General features: G+C 27.9%; 1 protein-coding gene across 1 annotated transcript; it reads left to right on the top strand.

The window, feature by feature from the left end:
* Nucleotides 1-589: 589 nt before the first annotated feature.
* LOC138863727 (uncharacterized) lies at nt 590-2735 on the top strand. Its single transcript, XM_070128556.1, has 3 exons — nt 590-595; nt 783-1524; nt 1657-2735. The coding sequence occupies exons 1-3, from the start codon at nt 590-592 to the stop codon at nt 2733-2735; spliced, it is 1827 nt and encodes a 608-aa protein (XP_069984657.1).
* The last annotated feature ends 12788 nt before the right edge of the window (nt 2736-15523 follow it).

The following is a 15523-nucleotide window of genomic DNA, read 5'->3' as shown; positions in this document are numbered from 1 at the left end:
AAGGGCCAGGCACAGAGGCTTCTATTCATTTAATCAACTTTATTTATTAATCGAAAACTCAAGTCCACGTGGTCACAACATGTTGATTCTGTGGACATGGTGAACACTGGATACTGTGAACATTTATCTCCAAAACAAATAAAAGGGATGTTTTTTGTGTATTTTTAACTGATTATAAATATTGTGAAATATGTCTTTATATATTTTTTATGTGAATAAATTTTTTGTTAATGGTTCTGAATTTGTTTACTTGTATCCTCAAAATTAGTAAATCTCTATGAAACTAAAAGAACTTGGCATTTACATGTGGCGACCTTGCCAGGATTCATGATTTACTCGTTTTGAGGATCAAGTTCTCGAGTAGAACCATTTTATATTTTATATTTGTTAACAACTGTAATACTTTCAGTGCTGTACGGCAGTACGTGGAAGTCGTTTGTTTGTGGAAGTTACGGGAAGGTTTCCCCTTCATGGTTTGCCTTCCTTGGGGCCCGGAGTTGAATCTCTAAAATAGGTTGGACTTCAGGTAGGGTGTGGTGCATCTTCTTGAGGGGAAGATTACTCTCCTGAAAGTCCTGGTATTGACGTCATGTCGGTGAGTTCGGTCTGTTGAGACCACTTTTGTTTTGTTGCTAGGTGCGAGGAAGAACTCCTCTAGCATTGATTAAACGTGTATTAGTAATTTTTGTGAGTCGGTCGGTCAATAGTGATTCTTTTTAGTTTTTGACATTCTTGATTCTGTAATAATGGCAGATCTTAACTTTGATGTGTTAAATGCTCAGGCTGAGGAACTAGGCCTTAAAGGAAATGATATTGCTCAGTATGTCATCAGTCAACAGACACTTGCACGGGAGGAGAGAGCAAAAGAAAGAGAATTTCAGAAAGAGCAATTAGAGCCAGAGAAAGAGAGAGTTAAACTGGAACATGAGCTTCAGATGGCTCGGTTAAACAATTCTTCTGATAGTTCATTAAATCCTGTACTTTTTGATGGCGCTTCACGCCCTAGTTTAACAGTCTTTAAAGATGGAGAAGACATCATTTCATACTTAATTATATTTGAGCGCATTGCTAACTTGTTAAATTTTAAAGAAGAAACTTATGCTATCAGATTGGGAAGTTTGTTAACAGGAAAGGCTGTTGATATATACACCTCACTGCCTCCAGAAACAACAGGCGATTACCAATTATTAAATAAAGCTCTCTTAAGGGGTTATAGTAAAACTCCTGCAAGTTACAGGAATGATTTTAGAACTGCTAAAATAAAAAGTGGTGAAACATATGAACAGTTTGCTATTAGGCTTGGACGATTGTTTGACTATTGGGTCGATTCGCATATCACCAAAGATTATGCATCTCTTCGTGATTTTATGTTGTTAGATCAACTAATGTCTTCTATCTCCCCAGATCTGCGTGTTTTTGTAAAGGAGCATAACGTCTCCTCCTTAGCTGATGCGGTAAGCCTGTCAGATAATTGGTCATCTGCCCATAGTGCTTACCCCAGGTCATTTCAATCATCTGAACAAGGTAAGAGAAGTGTGGCTCCAAAGCCCCAAACTCCAGTCTAATCAGCTCTTAGAAGGGATTTTTCTTCTGTTAAATGTCATGGGTGTGGTGATATTGGACATATTAGATCTCGCTGTCCTAAAAATCCCCTAGCGTACAAGCAATATCACCCAATTCCAACTCACAAAGTCAGATTTTGTCTAAGTGACAGGGAAAATTCAAAGTTCATGACAGCTGGTACAGTGAATGGGGCTTGGGTATCCACAGTTCTCAGAGGTACGGGGTGCACATGTGTTATTGTATCTGACAAGGTGTTACCAGATGTTGATCTTTCTAGGGCTGATCTGGTGGGGATAGAAGATTATTTAGGCCGGGTGGATTACTTCCCCAAAACTAAATGCTACCTGAATTGTCCATATTTTAAAGGTTGGATTGATGTGGTGCGAGCACCAATTAAATTCTGTAGCGTCCTGATTGGAAATGTATCAGGGGTATATAGTCCCAAATTATCTCCAGATTCTGAGGTAACTGAACGTTCAAATAATGTCCCTCTTGATTATTCCTGTGCCATTCAGACTAGATCCTCCAAAGTAAAATGGGTTCACACTTTAGTGTTGCCGGAGATCGAGCCCCTTAAAGTAACTCCTGAAGACTTTGCAAAATTGCAGGCAGAATGTCATTCTCTCACTAAATTTTGGGAAAAAGTAAAGTCTGAAGAACATGATAAGATGTGCGATGATACGGTGTTTAAGTTTGAGCAAATAAATGGTTTGCTGTACCGTACATGTGTTGCTTCAAAGCACTGTGAAAGAATTGGTAAATCTTCTCTGGTAGTACCCAGTAAATGCAGAGCCATCATTCTCGCAGTAGGTCATGAGAGCCCCTTAGCCGGTCATTTCTCCCATCGGAAATCAGAAATGCTTATTAGGGACCACTTCTATTGGCCAAACATGGGAGCTGAAATCAGAGACTTTTGTAAGTCTTGTGACAAGTGTCAAAGGATGTCAAGTAGAGGTAGGGTAAGACCAGTGCTATTAAAACCCATGCCCATTTTAACGGAGCCTTTCTCTCGTGTCTCCATAGACTTAGTAGGACCGATTTCTCCTCCATCTTCTGAGGGTCACCGTTATATTTTAACTTTGATAGATTTTGCGACAGGGTTTCCAGAAGCATTGCCTCTCAAAGAGATAGATTCAATATCTGTAGCTGAAGCCCTTATGGTGATCTTTTAAAGGGTCGGTATTCCTCGGGAAATTTTGTCTGATCGAGGAAGGCAATTTGTTTCTCAACTAATGGGCGAACTGCATAAATTATTGGGTGTAAAGCCACTTTTTACAACTCCCTATCATCCCAGTGGGAATGGAAGGGTGGAAAAGTTTCATGCAACACTAAAAGCCTCCTTAAGGAAATTGTGTAGTGACAAACCACGAGAATGGCACCGTTATCTTGTCCCCACATTATTTGCTATGCGAGAGATTCCTAGCGATCTAACTGGGTTTTCTGCTTTTGAGCTACTTTTTGGACGGACAGTCCGGGGACCTCTTTCAGTCTTAAGGGACTTGTGGGAAGACACAACCATTAAAGATGATGTTAGATCTTCCTTCCAATATGTGATTGAATTGAAAGACAAGCTGGAGGAGTGTGCTAAAATTGCAGCTCAAAATGCTGAGATTAGTTCCTCTAAATTCAAATCTTATTTTGACTTGAAATCTCAGGATAGGAAGTTTAGTCCAGGTGAGGAAGTTCTTGTTCTCCTCCCTGATAACCAAAACAAGTTGCTCATGTCTTGGAGTGGCCCTTATACTGTTCTGGAATGTCGAAATAAGGTGAATTATCTTATCGATGAAGGTGGAAAACAGAAGTTGCTTCATGCTAACCTTCTTAAGAAGTATCATAGGAGAGCAACAAGTTCCCAACCTAATGTTATGGACGAGGAAAGTAAGATAGATGCTGAAATGAACCCACAAATAGTCCAGAATTGTATTCTTGAAGATACTGAATTGAGCAATAGTAATTTTCCTCTAACTTCTGATGGAGAAGAGCCCATCTTGCCTGAGAGTGATCAACCTTAGATTTGTTCAGACCTTTCAGCAGAACAGAAATCTGATAATGATTCAGTAATTGCAGAGTTTGTAGATGTATTTTCATTAACTCCAGGTTGCACAAACACCCTTGAACATGATATTGAAGTTAACACCACAGAGCATATAAAGTCTAAGGTTTATCCCATTCCTATACATCTAAAGCCTCACTTCGAAGATGAAGTTGACCAATTGCTTGAACAAGGGATTATACAGCTATCATCATCTCCCCACTCATCTCCTGTAGTCATGGTAAAAAAAGTCTGATGGTAGCTATCGTATGGCCATAGATTATCGAGCTGTTAACTCCGTAACTAATTTTCATGCTGAACCAGCTTGCACTATGGAGGAAGACTTGTACAAGTTTTCAGGATGTAATTACTTCTCTGAATTAGATCTTACGAAGGCTTACTATCAAGTTAAACTTTCTGAGAAGGCCAGACCTTTAACAGCATTTCCTTCACATAGGGGTTTTATGGAATTTTGTCGTATGCCTTTCGGATTGGTAAATGCTTGTGCCACTTATATCCGCCTTATGCGCATTGTTTTGGCTGGTTTAAAGAATGTTTCATTCTATTTTGACAATATTTTCATCCATACTAAAACATGGGATGAACATAAAGATGCTATTATTTTAGTGTTAAAGAGATTACGTGAACATAACATAACTTGGGTTTTATTCTTGATGGAAACTACCTGCATCCTAAACTCGATAAAATAGAAGCTATACTTAATTTACCTCCTCCTTGCACAAAGAAGACCTTAAGATCTTTCCTTGGCTTGATTTCATTCTATAGAATGTTTATTCCACAAGCAGCTTCACTGACAAGCTCTTTATCTGATTTGTTGCGTAAAAATGTCAGGGAACCACTGAAATGGACGGACGAATTGACTAAAGTATTTGAACAGTTAAAAGCTGCATTAGCTTCAAAACCCGTATTAAAGTTACCTGATGCTTCCCATCCTATTGTCTTACGTACAGATTCATCAGATGTTGGGCTTGGAGCTGTTCTTCTGCAGTACGTCGATGGTCATCCATTTCCTGTGGCGTACGCTAGTCGGAAACTATTAGATAGAGAGAAGAGGTACTCGACCATTGAGAAAGAAGGCTTGGCTATAATGTTCGGTATTCACCGATTTAGATATTACCTAATGGGTCAAGAATTTATCCTGGAAGTGGATCACAAGCCATTAATTTATATCAATAAATTCAAGGGGTCCAATAACACTTTTACGGTGGTCGTTAAGCTTGCAACCTTATCGTTTCCGTTTGGTTCACGTTGCAGGGAGCGGATCTCCCTAGTCGTTCCGGAAATTAATTACACTTGAAGTCTGGAACTATCCTTTTCATATAGTTTTGTTGAAAGAAATCACTAATTTCTAATTTACCACGTTTCACACAGTTAATTTGATAGAATTGAGATCTTTTGGAATATTGTCGGATGCCTTTTGGATTGGTGTAAATTTTTTTAGCCTTGGAATAAGAGAAAATGGCTAGGATTTTAGGGCTGACTGTTAATAAGTATGTCCTGAGGTTATTATGGAAAGTTATTTATTGTTTCTCATTACAAAAGTAAGAAGTTCCTTTGTTATATGTATCTATCTGTTAGATAGATACTTGTTGGGGGAGCCGTGTGAAGAAAATCGGCTATTTTGTTTATTTTGTTTTGCTCGCCTGTGTATGTGGCAAGCGAAATGCTTTGTTCGAATCTGTGTTCGAATCAAGGTTCGCTCGGGAACCTTGGGTGTAGGGTTGTGGGCACGGCAGGTTCTCACTCGATCCGACCATTGCCGTAAGGTGAGGTGTTTTCCCCCGTCCTATTTTTTGTAATTTAATTATTTTTATTTTTTGAGATGTTTGTTCAGAGAATTTAAACAGTTGTATTCTTCAACACAGGCTGGAGAACCTACTGCTGTCAAGGGCCAGGCACAGAGGCTTCTATTTATTTAATCAACTTTATTTATTAATCGAAAACTCAAGTCCACGTGGTCACAAGATGTTGATTCTGTGGACATGGTGAACACTGGATACTGTGAACATTTATCTCCGAAACAAATAAAAGGGATGTTTTTTGTGTATCTTTAACTGATTATAGATATTGTGAAATGTGTCTTTATATATATATTTTTTATGTGAATAATTTTTTTGTTAATGGTTCTGAATTTGTTTACTTGTATCCTCAAAATTAGTAAATCTCTATGAAACTAAAAGAATTTGGCATTTACAATAATAATGATAATAATCATCATTCAGTCCATTTATAATGAAATAAATGCCAGAAGTAATGAAATCGAAAAAACGGCAAAATCTAGGGTATTACAACATCGTTTCCAGAGAAACGTCGAATTTTTCTTTTCACTTTTCATTGGTAATTATGAGGATTTTAACATTAATTCAAGTAATTATGATGATTTTCATGATAATTCCTTTATCATTGACAATAATGAGGATAATTATGATGATAATGACAATGATAATGGCAATAATAATGATAAAATTATAATTATAATGATAATTTTCATAATTACTGCAAAAATAGCAATATTAACACTATTTCCAATAATTTTCATACTAATAATGGAATAGAAATAAGAATAACATCATTATCATTGTCATTATCATTATTACTATTGTCATTATTATTATGATTTTCATGATAATTCCTATATTATTGACAATAATGTGAATAATTTTGATAATAATGACAATAATAATTATAATTATAATGATAACTTTGATAATTAATGCAATAATAGAAATAATTAACTCTATCCAATCATTTTCATACAAATAATGGCAATAGAAATAAGAATAACATCATTCTCATTGTTATTATAATTATCATTACTGTCATTATTATTTCTAAAATTATCATTATTGCTATTATCATTATATAAATAGTTAAAAAATTAAAAATAGCAATGATAAATAGCATAATAATTATTATGACTGCAATAATGATAATAATGATAATGATAATCATGATGATAATGACTATAATGATAATAATCATGAAAATAATGACGGTAATCATAATAATCATGAAAATACTGACAGCAATGATAATAATGATGATAATAATCATTATTTGGTCCATTTATAATGATATAAAGGCCAGAAGTAACCAAATTCCACAAGTTGAAAAACCAGCAAAATCTAGCGTATTTTTTTGAGAGAAACTTTTGACTTTTGAGAGAAACGTCGAAAAAAAAACTTTTCGTTTTTTAATGGTAATTATGAGGATTTGAACATTAATTCAGGTAATTATGATGATTTTCATGATAAATCCTTTATTATTGACAATAATGAGGATAATTATGATGATCATGACAATGATAATGAAAATAATAATGATATAACCATAATCATAATGATAATTCAAATAATTACTGCAATAATCGCAATAACTAACTCTATTCCAATAATTTTCATACGTATAATGGCAATAGATATAAGAATAACATCATTATCATTGTCATTATAATCATCATTATTGTCATTATTATTTCTAAAATTATCATTATTGCTATTATCATTATATAAATAGTTATAATAATAAAAATAGCAATAATAATTAGCATACTAATGATTATTTCTGCAATAATGATGATAATAAGAATGATAATCATGATGATAATGACTATAATGATAATCATGAAAATAATGACAGTAATGATAATAATAATGATAATCATAATTCAGTCCATTTATAATGAAATAAAGGCAAGAAGTAATAAAATCCCAAAAGTCGAAAAAAACGTCGAAAACACCCCTTTTCGCTTATTAATCGTAATTATCAGGTTTTTAACATAAATTCAGGTAATTATGATGATTTTCATGATAATTCCTTTATTATTGACAATAATGAGGATAATTATCATGATAAAGACAATGATAATGACAATAATAATTATAAAATCATAATTATAATGATAATTTTGATAATTACTGCAATAATAGCAATAATTAACTCTATTTCAATAATTTTTATAATAATAATGGCAATAGAAATAATAATAACATCATTATCATTGTCATTATAATAATTATTATTATTATTAATTCTATAATTATCATTATTGCTATTATTATAATTATATAAATAGTTATAATGATAAAAATAGCAATAATAATTAGCATACTAATGATTATAACTACAATAACGATGATAATAATAATGACAATCATGATGATAATGACTATAATGATAATAATCATGAAAATAATCATAGTAATGATAATAATGATGATAATAATCATCATTCAGTCCATTTATAATGAAATAAAGGCCAGAAGTAATAAAACCCAAAAGTCGGAAAAATGGCAAAATCTAGCGTATTACAGCATCCTTTCTAGAGAAACGTCGAAAAAACCCTCTTTTCGCTTTTTAAGGGTAATTATGACGATTTTAACATTAATTCAGTTAATTAGGATGATTTTCATGTTAATTCCTTTATTATTGAAAATAATGAGGATAATTATGATGATAATGACAATGATAATGATAAAATCATATTTATAATAATAATTTTGATAATTACTGCAATAATAGCAATAATTAGCTCTATTCTAATAATTTTCATACAAATAATGGCAATAGAAATAAGAATAACATCATTATCATTGTCATTATAATTACTATTATTGTCATTATTATTTCTAAAATTATCATTATTGCTATTATCATTATATAAATAGGTATAATGATAAAAAAGCAATAATAATTAGCATAAAAATTACTACAACTTCAATAATGATGATAATAATAATGATAAGCATGATGATAATGACTATAATGATAATAATCATTACAATAATGACAGTAACGATAATAATGATCATATTCATTATTCAGTCCATTTATAATGAAATGAAGTCCAGATGTAATAAAATCCCAACAGTCGAAAAAACGGCAAAGTCTAGCGTTTAAAACAGCCTTTTGAGAGAAACGTCGAAAAAAAACCCTTTTCGCTGTTTAATGGTATTTATGAAGATTTTATAATTAATTCAGTTATTTATGATGATTTTTATGATAATTCCTTTATTATTGACAATAATGAGGATAATTATGATGATAATAACAATGATAATGACAATAATAATGATAAAATCATAATTATAATGATAATTTTGATAATTACTGCAATAATAGCAATAATTAACTCTAATAATGGCAATAAAAATAAGAATAACATCATTATCATTGTCATTATAATTATTATTATTGCCATTATTATTTCTAAAATTATCATTATTCCTATTATCATTTAATAAATAGTTAAAACGATAAAATTAGCAATAATAATTAGCATAATAATTATTATAACTGCAATAATGATTGTAATAATAATGATAATCATGATGATAATGACTATAATGATAATAATAATGAAAATAATGACAGTAATGATAATAATGATGATAATAATCATCATTCAGCCCATGAAATAAAGGACAGAAGTAATCATATCCCAAAAGTCGAAAAAACGGTAAAATCTAGCGTATTACAACATCCTTTCGAGAGAAACGTCGTAAAAAAAAGCTTTTCACTTTTTATTGGTAATGATGAGGATTTTAACATTAATTCATGTAATTATGAGGATTTTCATGATCATTCCTTTATTATTGACAATAATGAGGATAATTATGATGATAATGACAATGATAATGACAATAATAATGATAAAATTATAATTAGTGATAGTTTTGAGAATTACTGCAAATAATAGCAATAATTAACTCTATTCCAATAATTTTCATACTAATAATGGCAATAGATATAAGAATAACATCATTGTCATTGTCATTATAATCATTATTATTGTCATTGTCATTATAATCATTATTATTGTCATTATTATTTCTAAAATTATCATTATTGCTATTATCATTATATATATAGTTATAAAGATAAATATAGCAATAATAATTAGCCTAATAATTATTATAATTGCAATAATGATGATAATAATAATGATAATCATGATGATAATGACTATAATCATAATAATCATGAAAAAATTGATAGTAATGATAATAATGATGATAATAATCACTTTTTTTCGCTTTTTAATGGTATTTATGAGGAATTTAACATTAATTCAGGTAATTATGATGACTTTCATGATAATTCCTTTATTATTGACAATATAGAGGAAAATTATGATGATAATGACAATAATAATTATCATTATAATGATAATTTTGATAATTTCTGCAATAATAACAATAATTAACTCTATTCCAATAATTTCCATACTAATAATGGCAATAAAAATAAGAATAACATCATTATCATTGTCATTATTATCATCATTATTGTCAATATTATTTCTAAAATTATCATTATTGCTATTATCATTATACAAGTAGTTATAAAAATAAAAATTGGAATAATAATTAGCATAATAATTAATATGACTGCAATAATAATAATAATAATAATGATAATCATGATGATAATGACTATAATGATAGTAATCATGAAAATAATGACAGTAATGATAATAATCATGAAAATAATGACAGTAATGATAATAATGATGATAATCATTATTCAGTCTATTTATCATAAAATAAAGGCCATAAGTTATGAAATCCCAAGGGTCGAAAAACCGGCAAAATCTAGCGGATTACAGAAATAATTATTGCTATTATTGCAGTAATTATCAGAATTATCATTATATTTATGATTTTATCATTATTATTGTCATTATAATTGTCATTATCATCATGATTATCCTCACTGTTGTCAATAATAAAGAAATTATCATAAAAATCATCATAATTACCTGAATTAATATTAAAATCCTCATAATTACCCTTAAAATGCGAAAAGTGTTTTCTTCGAGGTTTCTCTCAGAAGGATGGAATACGCTATATTTTGCCATTTTTTCGAATTTTGAGATTTTATTACTTCTGGCCTTAATTTCATTATAAATGGACTGAATAATGATTATTATAATCATTATTATCATTACTGTCATTATTTTCATGATTATTATTATTATAGCCATTATCATCATGATTATCATTATTATTACCATAATTATTGCCGTTTTTATCATTATAACTATTTATTTAATGATAATAGCAATAATGATAATTTTAGAAATAATAATGACAATAATAATAATTATAATGACAATGATAATGATGTTATTCTTATTTCTATATTCTTTATTAGTATGAAAATTATTGGAATAGAGTTATTTATTGCTATTATTGTAGTAATTATCAAAATTATCATAATAATTATGATTTTATCATTATTATTGTCACTATCATTGCCAAAATCATCATAATTATCCTCATTATTTTTGATAATAAAGGAATTATCATGAAAATCATCATAATTACCTGAATTAATATTAAAATCCTCGTAATTACCATTAAAAGGCAAAAAAGGATGTTTTTCGACGTTTCTCTTAAAAGGCTATAATACGCTAGATTTTGCCGTTTTTTCGACTTTTGGGATATGATTACTTCTGCTCTTTATTTCATTATAAATGGACTGAATAATGATTATTATCATCATTATTATCAATACTGTTATTATTTTCATGATTATTATCATTATAGTCATTATCATCATGATTATCATTCTTATTATCATTATTGCAGTTATAATAATTGTTATGCTAATTATCATTGCTATTTTTATGATTATAACTATTTATATAATGATAATAGCAATAATGATAATTTTAGAAATAATAACGACAATAATAATAATTATAATGACAATGAAAATTATTTTATTCTTATATCTATTGCCATAATTAATATGAAAATTATTGGAATAGAGTTAATTATTGCTATTACTGCAGCAATTATCAAAATTGTCATTATAATTATGGTTTTATTAATATTATTGTCATTATCATTGTCATGATCATCATAATTATCCTCATTATTGTCAATAATAAAGGATTTATCATGAAAATCCACATAATTACCTGAATTAATATTAAAATCCTCATAATTAAAATAAAAAAGTGAAAAGGTTTTTTTTCCACGTTTCTTTCAAAAGGCTAGATTTTGCCGTTTTTCGACTTTTGGGATTTTATTACTTCTGGTCTTTATTTCATTATGAATTGACTGAAATATTATTATTATCATTAATATCATTATAGTCATTATCATCATGATTATCATTATTACTACCATCATTATTGCAGTTATAATAATTATTATCCTAATTATTATTGCTGTTTTTATCATTATAACTATTTATATAATGATAATAGAAATAATGATAATTTTTTAAATAATAATGACAATAATAATAACAATAATGACAATGATAATGATGTTATTCTTATTTCTATTGCCATTATTAGTATGAAAATTATTGGAATAGAGTTAATTATTGCTATTATTGCAGTAATTATCAAAATCATTATAACTATGATTTTATCATTATTATTGTCATTATCATCATAAGTATCCTCATTATTGTCAATAATAAACGAATTATCATGAAAATCATCATAATTACCTGAATTCATGTTTAAATTCTCATAATTACACTGAAAAAGCGAAAAGTTTTTTTTTCGACATTTCTCTCACATGGCTGTATTATGCTAGATTTTGCCGTTTTTTACGACTATTGGGATTTTATTACTTCTGGGCTTTATTTCATTAGAAATGGACTGAATAATGATTATTATCATCATTATTATCAGTACTGTCATTATTTTCATGATTATTATCTTTATAGTCATTATCATCATGATTATCATTATTATTATCATCACTATTGCAGTTATAATAATTATTATGCTAATTATAATTGCTATTTTTATCATTATAACTATTTATATAATAATGGGAATAATGATAATTTTAGAAATAATAATGACAATAATAATAATTAATTTGACAATGATAATGATGTTAATCTTATTTCTATTGCATTAGTACTATGAAAATTATTGGATTAGAGTTAACTATTGCTATTATTGCAGTAATTATCAAAATTATCATTATAATTATGATTTTACCATTATTATTGTCATTATCATTGTCATTATCCTCATAATTATCCTTATTATTGTCAATGATAAAGGAATTATCATGAAAATCATTATAATTACCTGAATTAATGTTAAAATCCTCAAATTACCATTGAAAAGCGAAAAGGTTTTTTTCGCCTTGTGGGATTTTATTACTTCTGGCCTTTATTTCATTATAAATTGACTGAATAATGATTTTTATCATCATTATTATCATTACTATCATAATTTTTTATGATTATTATCATTATAGGCATTATCATCATGATTATCATTATTATCATCATTATTGCAGTTATAATAATTATTATGCTAATTATCATTGCTATTTTTATCATTATGACTTTTTATATAATGATAATAGCAATAATGATAATTTTAGAAATAATAATGACAATAATTTTAGTTATATTAACAATGATAATGATGTTATTCTTATTTCTATTGCCAATATTTGCATGGAAATTATTGGAATAGAGTTAGATATTGCTATTATTGCAGCAATTATCAAAATTATCATTATAATTATGATTTCATCATTATTATTGTCATTATCATTTTCATTACCATCATAATTATCATCATTATTATCAATATTAAAGGAACTATCAGGAAAATACTCATAATTAATGTTAAAATCCTCATGATTACCATTAAAAAGCTAAAAGGGTTTTTATTCGACGTTTCTCTGAAGAGGCTGTAAAACGCTTGATTTTGCCGTCTTTTCGACTATTGGGATACTTATTTCTATTGCCTTTATTAGTATGAAAATTATTGGAATAGAGTTATTTATTGCTATTATTGCAGTAATTATCATAATTATCATAATTATAATTTTATCATTATTATTTTCACTACCATTGCCATTATCATTATAATTATCCTCATTATTGTCAATAATAAAGGAATTATCATGAAAATCATCATAATTACCTGAATTAATGTTAAAATCCTCACAATTACCATTAAAAGCGAAAAGGGGGGTTTTCCGACATTTCTCACTAAAGGCTTTTGTAATACCTAGATTTTGCCGTTTTTTCGACTTTATTTCATTATAATTGGACTGAATAATGGATATTATCATCATTATTATCATTACTGTCATTATTTTCATGGTTATTATCATTATAGTCATTATCATCATGATTATCATTATTATTATCATTACTGCAGTTATGATAATTATTATGCTAATCATTATTGCTATTTTTATCATTATAACTATTTATATAATGATAATAGCAATAATAATAATTTTAGAAATAATAATAACAATAATAATTATTATAATGTCAATGATAATGATGTTATTCTTATTTCTATTGCCAATATTAGTATGAAAATTATTGGAATAGAGTTAATTATTGCTATTATTGCAGTAACTATCAAATTATCATTATAATTATGATTTTATCATTATTATTGTCATTATCAATGTCATTATGAAAATAATCATCCTCATTATTGTCAATAAAAAAGGAATTATCATGAAAATCATCATAATTACCATTAAAAAGCGAAAAGTGGGGTTTTTCGACGTTTCTCTCAAAAGGATGTAATACGATAGATTTTGCCGTTTTTTCGACTTGAGGGATTTTATTACTTCTGGCCTTTATTTCATTTTGAATGGACTGAATAATGATTATTATCATTATTATTATTACTGTCATTATTTTCATGATTATTATTACTGTCATTATTTTCATGATTATTATCTATAATTATACTCATTATCATCATGATTATCATTACTATTATCATCATTATTGCAATTATAATAATTATTATGCTAATTATTATTGCTATTTATATCGTTATATCTGTTTGAATAATGATAATAGCAATAATGATAATTTTAGAAATAGTATTGACAATAAAAATAATGATAATGACAATGATAATTATGTTATTCTTATTTATAATTTCCATTATTAGCAGGAAAATTATTGGATTAGAGTTAATTATTGCTATTATTGCAGTAATTATCAAAATTATCATTATATTTATTATTTTATCATTATTATTGCCATTATCATTGTCATTATCATCATAATTATTCTCATTATTGTCAATAATGAAGGAATTATCATGGAAATCATCATAATTACCTGAATTGATATTAAAATCCTCATAATTACCATTAAAAAGCGAAAAGGTGGGTTTTTCGACGTTTCTCTCAAAAGGATGCAATACGCTAGATTTTGCCGGTTTTTCGACTTTTGGGATTCTATTACTTCTGGCCTTTATTTCATTATAAATGGATTGAATAATGATTATTATCATCATTATTATCATTACTGTCATTATTTTCATGATCATTATCATTACAGTCATTTTTTTCATGATTATTATCATTATTGTCATTATCATCATGATTATCATTATTATTATCATCATTATCGCAGTTATAATAATTATTATGCTAATTATTATTGCTACTTTTATCATTGTAACTATTTATATAATTATATTAGCAATAATGATAATTTTAGAAATAATAATGACAATAATAATAATGATAATGACAATGATAATGATGTTACTCTTTTTTCTATTGCCATTATTGAACAAAGTTCTTGCTATTATTGCAGTAATTATCGAAATTATCAATATAATTATGATTTCATCATTAATATTATGATTTTATACTTATTATTGTCATTATCATTGTCATTATCATCATAATTATCATCATTATTTTAAATAATAAAGGAATTGTCATGGAAATCCTCATAATTACCTGAATTAATATTATAATCCTCATAATTACCATTAAAAAGCGAAAAGGGGGTGGTTTTCAACGTTTCTGTCAAAAGGCTGTAATTATAATAATTGTTATGCTAATTATTATATTTATTTTTATCATTATAACTATTTATATAATGATAATAGCAATATTGATAATTTTAGAAATAATAATG

Source organism: Penaeus vannamei, chromosome 13 (assembly GCF_042767895.1).
Source record: "Penaeus vannamei isolate JL-2024 chromosome 13, ASM4276789v1, whole genome shotgun sequence".
NCBI lineage: Eukaryota > Metazoa > Arthropoda > Malacostraca > Decapoda > Penaeidae > Penaeus > Penaeus vannamei.
The sequence above is the reverse complement of the archived record's forward strand: the minus strand, read 5'-3'. Positions and strand labels throughout refer to the sequence as shown.